The sequence below is a fragment of the Polistes fuscatus genome, unplaced genomic scaffold (assembly GCF_010416935.1).
Source record: "Polistes fuscatus isolate 324 unplaced genomic scaffold, CU_Pfus_HIC Scaffold17, whole genome shotgun sequence".
Taxonomy (NCBI): Eukaryota; Metazoa; Arthropoda; class Insecta; order Hymenoptera; family Vespidae; genus Polistes; species Polistes fuscatus.
In genome coordinates this window covers 2,066,247-2,085,492 of record NW_025113075.1, presented here as the reverse complement: position 1 = coordinate 2,085,492, position 19,246 = coordinate 2,066,247, and the positions used below count along the sequence as shown (strand labels likewise).

The 19,246-nt window shown below is 31.7% G+C and overlaps 1 protein-coding gene across 1 annotated transcript in view; it reads left to right on the top strand.

The window, feature by feature from the left end:
• The window catches only part of LOC122515121 (allergen Asp f 7 homolog), a 37,238-nt gene extending 20,188 nt beyond the window's left edge, over window positions 1-17,050 (top strand). Inside the window, exon 2 of the mRNA XM_043632331.1 lies at window positions 16,970-17,050. Coding sequence (XP_043488266.1) covers window positions 16,970-17,004 — 35 coding nt within the window. The 3' untranslated portion in view covers window positions 17,005-17,050. The remainder of the gene's footprint in view (window positions 1-16,969) is intronic.
• Window positions 17,051-19,246: the final 2,196 nt, after the last annotated feature.

The window sequence follows — 19,246 nt, the reverse complement described above, 5'->3', positions numbered from 1 at the left end:
TTTTTTTTCTCTTTCCCTCCACGAAAATTCGAACGGTTTTTTTTCTAATTTTGATTTTGATTTTTCTTTTTCTTTCCTCATTTTTCTTCGATCCTCGAATTTCTATAGAATTAATTATTATATCATGGTTTGTGTTTTTATTTCAATATTAGAAAAGAAAATAATCTATAAATCTATTCAATCCTCCCCATGATGTTGTTCTTGTTTCTCCAGCACAAATAAATTCATGCTCTCTCTCTCTCTCTCTCTCTCCTCTCATTCTCTCTGCCTCTCTCTCTCTTTATTCCTTATCGTTGTTATATTGGGAGCACTTGGCACATTAGCAGCTCGGCCGTCTGCCCGTTTCTTTCTCCTATGTAAATTTATATATACACACATATATATATATATATATACACACACACATACATATATTTCGTGTGCACATATAGTTTGTTATAGTAGGTGAGCAAAAAGAATTACTCGAGACAAGAACGTGATTACGCTCGAAAGATTCTCTCTCTCCTCTCTCTTTCTCTCTCTTTTTCTTTCTCTTTCTCTTTCTCTTTCTCTTTTTCTTTCTCTTTCTCTCTCATTCTATCTCTGTCTGTCTTGTGATAACGTGACGGGGAAACGAACTCTATCTCTTTCCTTTTCTATTATTCCTCGTGTCTCTGTGTTGCATATCCGTGTGCATGTGTCCAAGAGAGAAAGAGAGAGTGAATCGTACAAACGTCATATTTACAATGAAATATCTAATTTAATGTTTAACGATACGCGCGTTTAATTGTTTAATCATTTTCCTAATTTGTATTATTTATTTCTTTTTTTTTTATTTTTGTCTTTCTCTCTCTCTCTCAAGACAAATCGTTCATTAATATTAATATCGTTATTAATTAATAATATGAATATTATTTTATATATTAGATTATAAATATTTATTTATTTATTTATTTATTTATTCATTGTAATTAATATTATTGTAGTATATTATTCATTTTGAAAGGTTTTAAAAAATTCGTATATATAATAATAATAATCGATTGATATAATTAGATAATTTTCTAAAACACACGTGTGTTTCATTTATATATCGAATTTTATTACTTTTTTTTATTCTTATGCAAAAATTAGAAATAAACAACACCCCCCCCCCGTTTTCATTTCGTGCTTCAATCCTTTACAAAACAACTGTATATTATAATTAATTCGATAAATAAGAATATTTCTTTTTATTATTCTCTCTGGTAATATACAGTAGTAAGAGTATGACGAGTTTTATTTAAACGGCAGTTAGTTTTAATGGTTTTCAAATCTTGCGTAGAATTTTAAAAAGGAGAATCGGCGGGACAGGGGAGGGGAAGGGGAGGGAGGGGTGGTGGTAACATTGAAAAATATTAGGAAGTAAAAACTCGTAAGAAGGATCAGTTAAAGTCACGTAGAAAATTTCATTTAGAAGTTGCTTACGACCGACAAGAAGAAGAAGAAGGAGAAGAAAAAAGAAAAAAAAATAAGAAGAAAAAAAGAAGTTAGAAGAAAGGGGGATGAAAAAGTTAGCATAGATTCATCAGTTATTCAAGGTTGGTCTACCGTTTTCGTTTTCTGACCGGGTTGAGGGTGAGATGGATGTTTCAAGGGGGTGATGAGGGTGACAAGGGTGGTTGAGAACGGTTGACGGGGGGGTTGAGGGGATGGCAGTTACCAAGGATACGGCTACTGTTTACCACTCCCGACCTTGGCCACATCAACGTGACAACCAACCCTCTGTTCTGTTTATTTAGATTCGCGTTAGGCACTTTTTCTTTTTGGTTTTCTGTTCCTTCCCCCCCTCCTCCCTTTTGTTCTTTCTAATTTTACTTTCTTCTTCTTCTTCTTCTTTTTTTATTTTTTATTTTTATTCACGCCAACCTTCTTCAAAAATACACGAATCTTTTTTTTCTTTTTTTTTTTCGAGTCTGTAGGTCGGAATCAAATGATAAATATTTGATCATCGTTGGTCAATCCGTGGGAGGGAATGGGGGAGGGGGTTGAAACGTTCGAATTTGATTAATTGAAAAATAAAATATGTTGAATAAGACACTCGTGTGTTAGATCATATTAATTTTTTTTATGAAGTTAAAGTTGTTCGTAGAGTACTATGACAATGAAGAAAATATAATAAAACACCACCCCTCCAATCATAATCGGATTATTTAATTTCTTATTAGAAATATATGCAAAAAATATAAAGAAAAACGTTTTAATGCGATCGAAGTTTAGGATTTGATTTATTTCTTTCGTCGTTCCTCCCACACTTTGATTTTATTTGAATTTGTTATAATTATAAATTCGATAACAAATTTCTTTCGATTAACGAACGATACGAAACGAATAAAATAATTTTCTTTTTTTTTTTTCTCATCTCGATAAAAGGTATTCGTAAAAATTGAAAAAATGCGTGCTATTAATCAGGATTGAAAAATAATATTAAGGGAAACCTGGGAGATTCATTAATTTCAAACCCCTCGTCCCTAACGGGCCTACATTTTTTTCTTCCTCCCGCTTTTTAATTTAATTTAATTGAATTTAATTTAATTTTTCCGACGAAATTTATTAAAGGAGAAAAAAAAAAAACAAACGAATTTGTGTCTTCAATTTTCTATCTTCGAATTTCAATAAAAATTCGGGAGTCGAGTTTTCCCCCTTTCCCCCTTTTCCCCTACCCCGTCTGTTAATTTCGAAAGTTTTTCGTCAAAGAAAGGATTCGGGGAAACAATTTGTCAATGAAAAATGTTGCTTGAAATCGTATTAAAATACGATTCGTCGTCGATGAATTACTTTTATTTAAACGTCCAATCGAAGAAAAACTAAACACACACACACACGCACACATACACAGAGAGAGAGAACAACGTCTTCTACCCAGTGTTACACGAATTTTAGAACGTTTCCATTGTAAGACACCAATTTATTATGCATATCCTTGACAAAGAATTTCCAAATAAGAATGCAACTCTCTATGGGGGTGTATTATTCTTTTCGAAATAGTTGAACTAGATTTACGTGAGAGGATTGTGTTCCAGTTACGTGTTATAAGAAAAAAGAAAAAAGGGGTTTCTCCAACCGGTTAAACAAATTGACCCGATGTTGTTGTCAATGGTGAAACTTTAGGAAGAACATTTTGTTCGAAATCCTTTTTCGTCAAAGGATAAACGAAAACGATCGATCCTCGCGTCGTGTTTGTCCATGGTGTTGGAAAAACAATTGTTAAAATAGAAAACGAGTAAGAAAACTTTAGTGAAATCGCGTAAAACGACACAATAATAATAATAATAATAATAATATAACAACAACAACAACAATGATAATGGTTGTATAAATCTGGGCCACTTTCGTTCATTGTACTATTTTTTTTTCTTTTTTTTAATTCGAGGTCGAATCCTTTACAACCGATCTTCCATTTGATTTTACGTTTTGTTGTTGTCGCATAATTTTGGTGGTGGTGGTGGGGGTGGGGAAGGGTAGAGAAAGGGGTTGCGATGAATGAAGGAAGAAAAAGAGAATACCTTGAATGCGTAAATGTGAAGAACTTATTCTAGGAATTCCCGATCATCGTGGGAAGAAGATAAAGAAGGGCAGAAGGGTTTTCCAAAATATTGGAAGAAAAGGGATAGGAAGGAAAAAGGGCAGCAGGTACACCAGGAAATCTATATTATACCTGGATCCTATTTTTAAAGATACTTCGTATTATCCACAGCTGCTTGATTTTGTTTGTATGTGTGTAGTTCGATGACGACACGCGCACACATATATTTACACGTATACGTGTACACGCGTGTATCCTATTCCGTTCACATCCGTTTTATTTCTATTTGCCGCAAATATTAAATAAAAAGGAGAGCAGGGTATACGGTAGTATTTTGTATAGGAAACTTTGGAAAGTGGTTTACGTGATCTAGGATTTCTCTATTTTTTTTTTGGGTCGGAAGTAAGCGAATGAAAAGGGTTGAAGTACTTGAGTGAGATTTCTTATTTTATTTCTATATGTGTTTGTGTTAAAAAAAAAAAAATATAAACCGTGTAATCATTGAAAATGTTTAATAATTTGTGTGTAGTAATAATTAATAATGCAAATGGACAAATATTTTTTTTTTTGTATCGGAATTAAATAATTAATATAAAACAAAATAAGAAAATAAATAATAATATATATAATTTAGATATTATTATTTTATTATTATTATTTATAAATTGCAATTCTTGTTCAGAAACATAAGTAATTAATATTAAAGCAAATAATAATAAAAATAATGCTTATCTTATTAATACTCGAACAAACTGTATTCTCGGATTAAATTTTTAATTGCTATATAAATAATTAATAATTTTTAATTTAATTTAATTAAATAAAAAAGATAACGAAAAATATTTAATTTTAATATCACATAAAATAGTATAACAAATATATATTCTAGTTTTTGTGTTCTTCTTTTTTTTCAAAACAAAAAGAAAGAAGAAGAAAAAAAGAATTAACTCGTTAAAAAGAAAAAGAAGAAGAAGAAGAAGAAATAAAAAAAAAGTTCACGGTAAACTCGAAAAGAAAAGAAAAAAAATCCAGATACCAACCCGGTTATGCAGTATTTCGTCAGGGGGGTCTGAGAAAAATAAAAAATAAAAAAAAAGAAAAAAGGAAGACCACACGGACGGTTCTTGTTTAGCGTTTATATACGCCAAGGCCGCTTCCGGTCGTTCCGGGCATTGCATAAGATTCGCATTCGGCGAGCGTGAACAACCGAATCCTAATAGTTAGGGCCGAATTCTTACCCAGGTACCGTAAATTTACTGGATCTTTTTTATTTCTCTTTTTTTTATATTCCTATTTGTGTCAAGGTCAGTGTCTTATCTTTATTCCTCCTTTCGTATACTTCTTATTTCCTTTTCTTTTTTACACACACACACACGCACACGCACGTTTAACGATTAGACATAAATTTGTGTCACCATATGTTTATTACTTTGAACCAATACTACTGTATTACTATTATAGAATTATTATACTTTTTTTATTATTTACTATTTTCCTTTTTTTTTTACATTTATCTACTTACTGTGCGTTACTACTAATATAATGATAAGTTTAATAATAATTACATAATATTCATTTCCGTTTTGTTTTATCTATACATTATATTGTACTACACTGTAATTAATAGCCTTTAGGTAGCCTAGGCTCTAGGGTCAATAAAATATTATTAAATAAAATAAATAAATGTTAACTAAAGTTTTCAGCGAGTAACAGCAGGATGGGTGGGGGGTGGGAGTGGGGGTGGAGGATATGTGAGCCCTTAAACGGTGTAAGAAAACAAAAAAAAAAGAACAAGATGGTGTTCGTCGGAAGTGTGCTGCATATGGGGTGAAGGAAGGGGAAGGGAGAGGGGCGGGAGGGGAGGAGGGGGAGGAGGAGGAAAAGGAAAAGGAAAAGGGTGTAACGTATATCCGAGGAGTGTAAGTCTCGTACACGTCTCCCTTTCATTCAACGATCGTCTGGCCCACATAGAACGTGTTTATAGGCTGACTCGATTCTTCTTCTTCTTCTTCCTCTTCTTCTTCCTCTTCTTCTTCTTCTTCTTGCAAGAACAACGTGTGCATTCGCTAAAATGCAAGTGCTCGCCTTGCTTGTTTGCTGCTTGTCGCGTGCACGCGCGCGCGCATACTCACGTATGTACGTTCAGAGTGCAACACACAACGGTGCAAAGACCTCCAAGTGCAGGACGATGCACTCGCGCTTACTCACACTCGCTCATATTCACTCACACTCATTCGATGCGACGGCCTTGTCCCAGCTTCTTACGAACCTTATGACGGGCAACATTTTATCTTTTATTAATCCAAATTTATCTCTTCACTTTCCTCTTCTTATTTCTCTCTTCTTATTCTTATTTTTATTCTTAGACTTCTTTTTTTCTTTCTTTTCTTTTTTAATACTCTTCAGATTTTCGATTTATCGGAAACTGTGTTGCATTTTTGTTTTTTTCTGTTTTTTTTTTTTTGTTAATCTCAATAATATTCTTCGAATAATGAGTGTGAGAGAGAGAGAGAGAAGGTGTTATCTAATCTTTGTTATTCAGATTATTTGTTTTATTTTATATGCTACTCGATTCGAGGAAAACCAATGCAAGTTTAGTGCATCCTTGTAACAAGATTACGAGTGATCTTATTTAAAAGGATTAGGGATCGGGGAGTTTTGGGGGGGGGGGGGGAAGGGATATTGACAATATCAAATTTAAATTATTGTCTTCGTTGAGCTTTTTATCTGAGAGAATAATCAGTTTTTTTTCGTCGTTCTGAGATATATGGTTTGTTATTCAGTCTTTTCCAAGATTGAGAAGAAATGATTTATTTTAACGTTTTAAATATCATCATGCATTCACTTATTCGATGAATTAACGTTGATCTTAAATAAACTATAGTTTTTTTATTTTTATAAATAAAGTAAATTCATTTTATTACATCGTCTCAATTAAAAAATAAAAATAAATAAGAAAGAGTAAAAAACGTGTGGTTAAACTTCGAAGTGTTAGTGCGTGTTGAAAAAAATAAAGAAAATAAATAATAAATAAAGAAAGAAAGGTAGGAAGGAAATAAAAATAAAAGGAAATGAAATGAGTAAGAAAGAAAGAAAGAATGAAAGAAAGAAAGTGACAGAGATAGAAAAGTGCAATGGACGAGAGTAAGGGTTCAGTGCACACTCGACGTTCAATGCCACTGACCCATTAATACATATAAATCCTCAACAGCTACCAACAGTAATTTGTATTGGCCGGTTACTCTGCTATTTGAATTGTAAAGCCTTTAACTTATGCAAGTATAATACAATACTACTACAATGCATCCAAGTTTCCGTAACTTGTTTTCCATTCCCCATATAACCAATTTTAACCTCCCATTACACCCTTTTTTTTTCTTCTTCTTCTTCTTCTTTTCTTTTTTATTTATTTTATTTCCTTCTTTTTTAACTGTAGTCTAAAGATTTTATTTTTTTTTGCTAGACCCTTTGATTTCTTTTTTTCTTTTTTGTAAACTACGTTAATAAATACACGTACTTGTATAATAGATTTATATTTTATTATTCAAAGTTATTCGATAAATTTAGATTAATTTAATTTTGCATACTTTGATGTTTCGTTTAAATGCATTCGGTTTTTAAAGTATTCTTGAAAATGTTCTTTTTTTTTGTTTCTTAATAGAACAAAGTTAAATAACTCGATTACAATTATTTAAAAACAGTTCGTACTCTTCCATTAAATATTCTAATATTTATATTTAACAATTCAATATTTTTAGTTGAATTATCAGACAACTAATTTTCCATAAAAATTAATCGAACATTGTTAGAAACTTTTGAAAAAATCTTATAAATTTTTGTTCCTGTTTTTACATAAACGTGTTTGAACAAATTAGTAGAAGGAATTTTGATGGTTTAAATGATTTTCATTATTTTCGAATAATCGTGAAAAGATCGAATGAGAAAATCGGTGGTGGCGCCTATTATTTGCTTTGGCATCTGGTCCGGTAACAGCCGATCGGACAGGTGGTTGCAAAAACTGTCGACGAGAGAGAGAGAGAGAGAGAGAGAAGAAAGACAGGCTGAGTCGTCGGAAGGTCGAGGACCTTCGTTGTTAAGGGCAGAGACCCCATGTAGGGCGTATACGATGCAACCGTTTCTTTCTACTTTCAACTCTTCCTTCTTTCCTTTTATTTTATTTTTCCTTTTTCCCTTTTCGATTGCACAAAAGATAGAACACGAAAAGCAATTTGATTCAAATCCTGAATTACGTAATTCAGGATTTACGTATACTCCTATAATATTTTATATCTATTACGTAATTATTATTATTATTATTATTATTATTTTGTTTAAATACGAAGGCACGAGGTACTCTAATTATTTTCATTCATTTAGTAAAAGAATTATTACGTTATTAATATTTTTTGTTCTAACACCATTAATATTGTAAAAGTTTGTTAATGATAGGTTTATTTAATATTTGCTAAAATAATCATTCATTTATTGCTTAATAATAAATATTAAAATAAAGAATAGTTAAAATCTTTGACGAACTAAAAAACAAAGGTAGAAAATAATTCATAAAATCAACACACACACACACACACACACATTATCCTGCCATTTAATATACTCGTTAATTATTTATTTTACACAAAACTAATTAGTAAATAAATTATTGTTCAAATACAATTTAAGTTAATGACGATTATTTCGTACGATTAAAATGAAATACTTTGATGATTATTTTTGTATTCTTAGTGTGTGTGTGTGTGTGGGAGGAGGAGGAAGAGGGGGTGTTGTTGTTGTTGTTTCTTCGTATTTCGTTAATATTTGAAATAAAAGAACTTATGTCTCGTGGAATCGATCACAGGAAAAGGTGTATAACGTGTGTAGTACGTCTTTAGGAGTCGTAAGGTCGGTGACCTAAGCTCAGCGGTGAAGGTCCGCGGATAACATACTCCTTGGTTACTGCACTCGATGTCGGTGACCGGGACGTCGATCCCTTCGAAGGGAGAAGGACCTCGCGATCGTGAAACACTCGGTATACCGCGAATATACAACACTTAGGTATTTTATTATGCATCATACTAATAAATATATAATCAGAATTATTTTTTACCTTATTTATATTTTTTATTTTATTATTCGATCATTTTTAGGTACAACATTATTAATCTCATTCATTATAATTTTCTATATGATTATTATTATTTTGAATTTTGTATAGATACAATCATAATAATTATTAAAAGATATGATTTTAGAATTGGTTTTTATATACACGATTAATATTTTATTTTATTATTCGATCATTTTTAGGTACAGCATTATTAATCATTCATTATGATTTTCTATATGATTATTATTATTTTGAATTTTGTATAGATACAATCATAATAATTATAAAGATATGATTTTATAATTTATTTTTAATACTCGATTAATATTTTTATTTTATTATTCGATCATTTTTGGATACGACATTGTTAATCATTCATTAGATTTTCTATATAAGTATTATTATTATTTGAATTTTGTATAGATACAATCATAATAATTATTAAAAGATATGATTTTATAATTGATTCTTATATACACGATTAATATTTTATTTTATTATTTGATCATTTTTAGGTACAGCATTATTAATCATTCATTATCATTTTCTATATGATTATTATTATTTTGAATTTTGTATAGATACAATCATAATAATTATTAAAAGATATGATTTTATAATTGATTTTTATATACACGATTAATATTTTTTATTTTATTATTCGATCATTTTTGGATACAACATTGTTAATCATTCATTATGATTTTCTATATGATTATTATTATTATTTTGAATTTTGTATAGATACAATCATAATAATTATTAAAAGATATGATCTTAGAATTGATTTTTATATACTCGATTAATATTTTTTATTTCTATTCGATCATTTTTAGGTACATCATTATTAATTATTCATTACCATTTTATGCATGAGTATCTTATTATTTTGAATTTTGTATAGATACAATCATAATAATTATTAAAAGATATGATTTTATAATTGATTTTTAAATACTCGATTAATATTTTATTTTACTATTAGATCATTTTTAGGTACAGCATTATTAATCTTATTCATTATTTTCTATATGATTTTCTATATGATTATTATTTTTAATTTCGTATAGATACAATCATAATAATTATCAATTTGTTACGCATTGTTTTTCATTTGTATATTTGTATTTAATCTCTTATTTTTATTACTTCTTTTATATAGAAATTTTAAGAAATAAATATGATATCGATTTGTCTAATTTTTTTTTTTTTTTTAGTTATTTTCTATCTATTAAATATAATTAATATTAATACAATAATACGATTACACATTTTGTCAAGTTTTTTGAACCTCCGAGCACACGGTTGTGGTTTTGAACTTTTTAATACTTATGACGTTTTTTTTTTTTCGTTCTTTCTTATCCGTGGGGGTTAGGGGTGAGAGTGGGGGGTGGTTCGTTGGAATAAATCGCGAATAAAAACAGAGTTGCAACAAAAGCACCGTCCGTTTTTCTCGACGACGAGACGGATCTCGAAAAAGGGAAGGAAAGCTGAAACGCACTTCAGCTTTAGTGGGCGTTGCAAGGGTAGTTCAGTGGCGGTCGTCATGGAAACCCCTAAGAGCCGACATACAGTAGTAGGTGCACCCTCATCGTGCAGACCTTGAATGAGAATCGAAGGGCAAACTGTGGATTGCGCGCGGTAGTACACTGAACCACCCCCCCCCCCTCTACACACGCCTACGCAATATACTATTCCCCAAATTTTCTATTATTTTAATATATATATATATATATTTTTTGTATCAATTAACTGGAATTACAAACTATCATTAACCGGAAATACAAATTTTTTTGCTAGTTCGATCATTCCTTTTTTTCTCCGTGCAAAATCTTCGAAATATTAATGAAACAACGAACAACGAACAGGTGATATATTAATTAAACAATATGGAATAGTATTAACACGTATTCGTAATTATTATTAATAATCATTATTTTCAAATGTCAAGTATTGTAAAGTTTTGAAAATTATGGATTTTGCATCATTATTTATATCCAATAGAATTAGATTAATATATATATATATATATATATATATATATATATATATATATATATATATATTACTACAACAATAATCATTTATGTTGTCAAATAAGAAAAATCAAACGAGTTTCCTTTTTTTTAAATAAATAATTCAATTAATTCGACATAATATATATATCAATTGTCCCCAATCGTAAATTTCTTAAAGTAAAATAAAACAAAGGATATGAGAAGGAATCGATTGAATCACGTGTTTCATCCCTCAAGAGACATTCCTCCCGATAAAGGGAAGATATAAACCAGGAAGGGTGTAGGAGAGTAAAAAAAAAAAAAGAAAAGAAAAGAAAAGAAAAGGGGATGGATGATGAGAGAGAAGAAAGGAAAAAGATGGGAGAAGGGGGGGGACACAGGGGGGCAGGGGGAGAATATTCCCGGAAGAAATTTGGTACTGGGGTGGGAAATTGGGGAAAGTTGGTGGTGGTGGTGTAGGTCCATGACCTTGATTTTCGAAGAATACTGAGCTACATTTTCCTCTCACGGAAGGACAGAAAAAAGGGTCTTCTTTAGGTTTATACATATATATATATATTTTTTCTTTTTTTTTCTTAGTTTTGAGATTAAGTATGAATACGTATCGTTGTCATATTAGCAGCTAACGGTGTCTGAATGTTGCACTTTATCGATTGTATGCTAGACGGTGCGTTGCTATGGTTACACCTATATACACCCATAAAAGCACCTTCGGCCCTAGCGGCGGGCTCGCCCTTTCGCAATATGCAGCTTTTATAGGAAGCTTTACGATGCATCCTTTTTTTATCTTTCTTTTTTAATTTTTCTTTTTTTTTTTTTTTCTTTTAATTTATTCGTTCATTCTTTTTAACGTTAACAACGATTTTACTATAACGTTAACGTCCAATCATTTTGTTGTTTTTGTTTTTCCTCGTTTAATAGAATTTTTCTTTGTTTGTTTGTTTGTGTTTATTTATTTAGTAATTAATTAATTAAAAGTTGTTATCGAAGAAGAAATCGTGGTGAGACACGTGTTGTTCTACCTACACTTTGAATTCATTTCATGAAATATTCTATAAATAATTATTTTCAATACGAATTATTTTAATACATTATATATATATCAGATTAATAAATAACAAAATAGATTGATTAAGTATGCGTTGTAAGAAGGAATGAAGAAGAAGAAGAAAAAAATAAAATAAAATAAAACATACACACACACACACACACATATATATTATATTAGATTGATATTAATAATTAAATATAGATTTATTTTGAAGTATGCGATGTAAGAAGGAATGAAGAAGAAATAAAGGAAGATAAAAATTAAGATGGATAAAACTCGCACGTGTCATCCTTGGGCCGAAAGGGAACAAAGAGTCGCGATCGAATTAGAAGCAGCTTCTTTGTTCGGAGATGCCCCTGGCTTTAGGGGTGACGATAACAGAGAGAGAGAGAGAGAGAGAGAGAGAGAGAGAGAGAAAATACACCCTCGTTCTTCTTTCAGGGTCGAAGAACGAACCACCCCCTCCCCCTCCATCCTCTTTGAAGGAAGGGCTCGTCGTTTTTTCTTCCTTTTCATCCAGTACTACCCCTTCGAAACAAACCAACCCCCACCCAAACGTCTGGATCGCAAGAAAATGCTGCCATCGGAATAAACGTTCCTTTCCTCTTATTTTCTTCTTCTTCTTCTTCTCTTCTTTTTTGTTTTGTTTCATTTCTCTTTCTTTCTTTCTTTCTTTCTCTCTTCGTTTGACTTTTTTTCTTATTCGTTTCGCGAGTTACTTTTATATGATAGTAGAGGGGGGGTGTTGTTGTACGAGAGCGTATTAGGGTGGTGGAAGTGGTTTGAAAGAGGGTGTGAAAAAGTTTGGAATTTAGGACTCTGGAATCAGCCAGACCACCAACCAACCACCCCCCTGTCTTCCGATTTGCGAGATTTCCAAGAAACTACGTTTACGTTTTCCTTTCGATTTTCTTTCCTACGTGTCAGGATTTTCTTCCTGGTTACAAAAAGGGTATTTTTTTCTCCCCACTCGTAAATTGGATTTATTATTCGGTTTCTCCTCAGGGGGGTTTCTTTTTATTTTCTTTTTTTTATAAAAGTTTCCGGGAGAATATTTAACGTGGTTCGTTTAATATTTTTATCTTTTTATTAAAGATGCGTATGTGTGTGTGTGTGTCTTATGTATACATTATTATTATTCGATATTGATTTAATATCATCTTTGTATATACTTCGTTGAATATTTTTAATATCTCAGAAAAATTTCACAATAATACAAAATTATGATATTATAATATTAATCTTTTCGTTTTACGTATCATTAAAAATTTGTAACTTATATATATAAATATATATATATAATATTAAAAACACTTATTATCTCTAAATCGTACAAAAGAAAACGGAAAAAATGATAATATTAAAATAATTCGTCGTGTCAAAAGAAAAAAGAAAATATAATTCAGAAATTCTAGCCAGGTTGTTGGGCTGCTGGTGTGTGTTGTAATAATAGCTTCTAGCTAATCAATTTTCAATTTCGTTTCTTTTATTTTTACGAGAGTATATCGTAAAATGTTATTATTCGTCTCACAAAGGACAGATAATAAGAAAGGATTTAGGTGTTGTGTTGTATACTTGCCGAAAAAAAGAAAAAAGTGTGACAACGTGAACGAGAACGAAAGAAAAAAACAGAAAGAGGGCGAGTGACTGACTGACTGACTGAGTGAGTGAGTGAGTGAGTGAGTGAGTTAAACAAAAAAGAAAAAAGCTTAGGATTTAGTATAGTCTTCGTCGATAGAAGAAGAAGAAGAAGAAGAAGAAGGTATACCGGAAAAGAGAGAGAAAGAGAGAGGGAGGGGGTTGGAGAGGGGGGTACACTTGGGATTCCGGGGTTGATTGCGCGGGACAAGGTCGTGGTTACCCTGACAACGGTAAGTGGCACGTGCTGCTGTAGGTGGTGGTGGTGGTGGTGGTGGTGGTGCTACTGCTGTGCCATGGGTTTCACCTCCTCGTCTACTGACCCCAAATTCTCTGCTTTTACTCTGCTACTGCTACTGCTACTGCTGTTGGATGCTGATGTTGGATGCTGTGCTCTGTTGCGCGAACGTGTTACGCGCCCGCGCGTTAGAGTACGTACTCACATAACACCCCTACCACCCCCCCCACCTCTCCAACATATACATACACCATCGTCCCGTGAATCCATGAAACCCCATACCCCTTAAAAGCCCACTTCCCCCAGCCCCCTAGCCCCCCTCTCTTTCAACAACGTTCACTTTGGATTTCCTACGTAGGATTTGGGTTAGCCGGTCTCGCGGTGACGAATCTTTCCCTACGATTTTCTTTGTTTCAGCAAATTTTGGATTATTTTTTGAATCTTTTATCTCGATAAGGTTTAAAATTGTACGCGATTATTATACTTTTATTTTTCGTATATTTAATTGTATAACGTTCGATTGAAAATTATTGTTCGAATATTGGATTGTACGGTTGAATGATTTGATTTATCTAGGAAATTGTTTGATCTTCTATTTTAGGATATTTATTTATACACGTTACATATAACATTTAATTATATTTTTTCAACGTTATCACACACATCGTATATTAGTAAATGAATTATCTTTTCTTTTTTTTTTTTTTCTTCTTTTTCTTTGCATTCGATTAAAGATACAAATATTTCGTCGTTAGATTGTTCGCATTAAATGAATAGGTTGCCGGAAAAGAGAGGACTTTCATTTCGGATTCCGGGCATGATTGCGCGGGACAAGGACATTGGTTTCCTTGGTAACGTTCAACCAAACACGTGGAGGATATTAAAAACATTTATTCGAATAATTAAAAGTCAAAATCAAAATTATATTAAACATATGAATATTCAAAAAATTATATTGAAAATATGAATATTCAAAAGAAATTCTCAATAATCAATATAAACGTCGAAGATTTTTAAACAAACGTCAATTATTTTATCAATTACCTATATTTATAACAATTTTGTAAATTAACATAAGGAATCATCCGGATGCCATTTTGCAAATTGCTCATTTCAAACATTGAATTTTAATATTAATTATTAATATTAAATTTATTTTCATTAATTTATATAGAATATTCTATTTATTATTAAAGCCAATATTATTGTCGAAAATTTAACCGTTATTATTAGTCCGTTTAGAATACAAAAAAAAAGAACAAAAAATAATAAAATATTATCCCTTTTAGATTTCATTTTTTTTTGATGGTAAATTTTAATATTTAAAAAAAGTTATATTTAAGTGTATCCCTTTGTCTTCCGGCATGAAAAGAGTTTATTTTATGGGGGCGTTGATTTTCTTTTTCTATCCGTGTAAACGTCATTTGTATGTAGTAGTTCGTTCGAAAGCCCGGAATCCAGCGAGCTCGGTGAAGGCTAAATGGGGTGAAGGTCTCCAGGGTTGAGAGTCACGGAAGGGCGGGGGGAGGGTGGGGAGTAGAAGGAAGGGGTGCTTACAGAAAGGAAGATCGAACTTGCCGGCGTGTTACGTGGGGCTGTTTGAGGAGAATAAACCCCCCTCTCCTCTCTCTTTCTCTTCCTTTTTCTATCCCTCTCCCTCTGAACCCCTTTACCCTCTACCCCTCTTCCTGTATCCTTCGATTTCGCAATCCGCTTCCGGGTTGTACAGACATATCGAATCCCAGTGGTTCTTACGTTTCAATTTCGTTAAAAGTGAAATCTCCCACTCGTTCGTATATTCATGGGTTTCACCGTATGATTAACTCTGACCGCCCCCCCATAATACCACCAACGTGATACTCGATTCTTCGGATATATAATATTTATTATAATATATATATATTGATCATTGTTTTATCAGAGAAATTATTTTTCTTCTTTGATATTTTTAATTGCTATTATTATTATTATTATTTGTTTATTAGTGATATAGAATAATTTGCTTTTAGTATGAATGTGTGTGAGAGAGAAAGAGAGAGAGAGAGGGTAAATGAAAAGAAAAGGTGAGGGAAGTTCGTTGCCAAACAGCAGTTGGATTAAAAAGCGTATCGTTATTAATCCTTTGAAATACCCACGCACATAGTGAACTTTAAACCTTATTAAACAATTACTCGATGATATAATTTTACAATGTTTTTAAAAAAAAAAATAAACCTCTCTCTCTGTCGAGGATCTATCAGAAATGTTCCCACGTTTCACTTCTGCACGTGTGACCTTTGTTTCTCTCTCTCTCTCTCTCTTTTTAACTGTATTTATCTATTCCTATCTCTTCGTTCCTGTTCATTACGTGACGAAATGCAAACATCGAGGGAAAACGATATTTTAAAATACTTTTCTTTATTTTATTTTATTTTATTTTATTTTATTTTATTTTATTTTCATTTAAAACCTTATCAAAGAACACCACTCGTGCGAAACTAATCGAACAAGTTCAATACAATTTTATATAGTTTAATTTTTTCCGGAACACCTTATATACAATATTTCCAATAACCGTCCTTACATTTTTCTATAAAACTGTATCATTTGGTTAATTCGTTCCCCCATATGTAAGATTTATACGAATGCATTAGGAAAAACAATTTGTATAGAAAATTTCTTCTTTTCTTTAATGAAACCCAGAAGATTCCTCAATGCCATCATCGGAACGATTATATTGCAATATTCGTTGCAATTAATTAACAAATTTGTTGTTTCATTGCAATTGATTTGGAATTTATTTTCGATGAGAAAATTTGAATTACCTCGAACGTTCGACACCACTCCCATTTCCTCCCACTTCTCTGCCCTTCTCCCCTACCCTCTATCTTTCTCTATCGCGACATTTTATTTTCATATGCAACAGAGAGAGAGAGAGAGAGAGTGAGAGAAAGAGAGAAATACTACGTTAGAGTGTACAAACACATACACACACATACACACAGTTATGTGAGATATAAACGCATGGGGTGGACGGCCGGTCAGTAACCCCTGTGTTCATACGATGGTAGGAATGTGCGAGCTGCGAATGTGTGTACGTTCGTGATGATGGTCAAAGGTTGTGCGACGATTTCGTCGCGGGACTGATTCATTGTCTTAAAACCCATACTCGAGAACATATCTCTCTCTCAACATTTACTCATGATACTTTTACCTATTCGATCGATCATTTTGTTTTCTTTTTATTTTTTTCGACACCTTATATATAAAACGTATGAAATAATAATAATTGCGAGAAACAAAGGATAATAAATTGTATAGAAATTAAAATGGTCATATTTTTGTAAAACAATTTGTGTGTCGTTGCAATAAATGTTTTATCTTTTTCTTGTTTCAGGTAAGTCGAAAAGCTATTGGTTCGTCGTAACATAAATGGGCAACAACGACAACCATAAGGGTTCGTTTTTCTTCAAGTCAATAATTCGTTTTACTTAAAAAAAAAAAAGAAGGAAGAATATACAAATGCATCAAGAAGAAAATATTTCTTTTTTAAGAAGAATATTTATTTAAATATCGTCAAAGTTTTTCGTCCCTTAAAAAAAAAAAAAAGAAACAGGATGAATCGTTGCTGTTGTGTTGTTACGCATGTGTGAAACCTGTTGGAATGTTTTTCCCCGGTTCTCGTTTGTTTCCGGGAATGCTCGACAGATGTCAGTACGCGACACGACATCAGCACGCTCTGTCGGCAAAGTTGTTAACTACGGAAAAGTTGTTCTTCCCCTTTCCTACCACTTTCCGTGCATTGTCGTCGTGGTGAAAGAGAGTATGCAACGTTCGACCAGTGCTGCCGTCTATTATTACTTGCAGGAAAATATCGACTGCACATTGACGAGTAACAACATATCCAACCCTTCCATATTGGTTCGATACAGAAGTTTCCTACTTCATCGGATTCCACGTACGCGTATTAATGGCGTGAGATATTTTTTTGGGAGACTTCGATGCTCGTACAAGATGGATAGATTATTTTTTTCAACCTTGATACGGAAGTTTCCTTCTTTTTATATTACGAATAGGAAAATTCTATAGGTTAGATTAATCGGTTGGATATTTCAGAATACTACACAGGTTATTATTCTACCCCTGGGGGCTGCGGGGTACCATTTATATTCCAACAGCCATAGAAATTATTCTTTAGAATCCCGTAGAGAAGGGTAGTAGCCCTCATACATTGTTTTCTTTCAAGATTTATTTCGACAAATATTTGTAAGATAATTTAAGATAATTCTTTTTCAAATAATCTTATTAGTTTAAGTTTGTGTTCAGAATTTATTTTTCCTTTTTTGTTTTGGTATTTAATTAAAAATTAATTGGGATTACACGGATTGATATAGTAGTAAATCGTGGAAATAATAATGTGAAAAGGAAACAGAAAAAGAAAAAAAAAAAAAAAGAATGTACCGAAAGAAACGAGAGATAGTTTTCGCTTTTCTTTTGAAACGATTCGATTGTTGTATTCTTTTTAAAAGTAAAACAGTTAGTATAACAGTGTGGTGGCATCCAGAAGAGTGTCGTTCATCGAACCGGTAGTAGTATTCTTCTCTCACGGTGTTTCTTCTTCCTTTTTCCTTACCAGCTAAATCCTACACCATACCGAGTAAAATCGACGTGAAAGTTAATTCAATTGAAAACGTATCATGCAGTTTTCACTTTATTTAACTTTCTTAATCCTTCAATCTCAGAAATCACACATTCAACGAATTTAAACGTCAATCAAATGTGAACTAATCCACTAATCTTCTTTTTTTTTTTGTAAACTCGATCGGTTCTCAAAATGATTCAAATAAATCCATGGTGTGCGTTCGTGTGTGTCTTCCTAAAGATTTCATTTTATTTTGTTTTTTTAAAGGATAGAAAGAACGAATGAAAGTGTTAATAACGAAGGATTAGATTAGATTAAATTAGATTAGATTAGATATTCTTTTGTTGTTGTTGTTGTTGTTGTTGTTTTTTTTCTAACGAAGACAAAATCGAAATCAATGAACGTATATTCTCAGTTTGATAAAACCGAGTTCAACAACTTTCTAACTTCCTAACGATTTCTAAGATCCGTGCGGTGAAAGCGTTGGATAATAATAATTCAACTGCAGAAACAGGGAGGTGTAGGGAGAGGGGGAGGGAGTAGGGGGAGAGAGCATTGCACTTTTCAAATGCAGTTTGAGTTAACGAGCAAAGAGAAACGAGATGCAGAGATCGAAACGATCAATGCAAAAGATCTAACTAATGCATTCTAATATATTGATCGTAGTTGTTGCATACTAAAACATATTACTTATCATTGTTATAGTTATTATGTCATTACGATTACACATTTTATATTTCAAATTATAATATTTTATTTGTATTATTTACTATACTAACGACGATAAATTATAATGGAAAAATTTATATATTTTTTATAAAAATTTTTTTAATTTTAAATAAATAAATTTTAATATTTAATATATAATAATATTTGATAAATAAATTTTAAATTTTAAATAAATTTTTTTTTTTTTTTAAATTTTTATATTTTGAGAAAGAAGAAGAAGAAGAAGAAGAAGAAATAAAAGAAGTATTATGGCAACGTAAATGATGCAAATGAAGGAGAGAAAGTATTATCGTATAATTATGA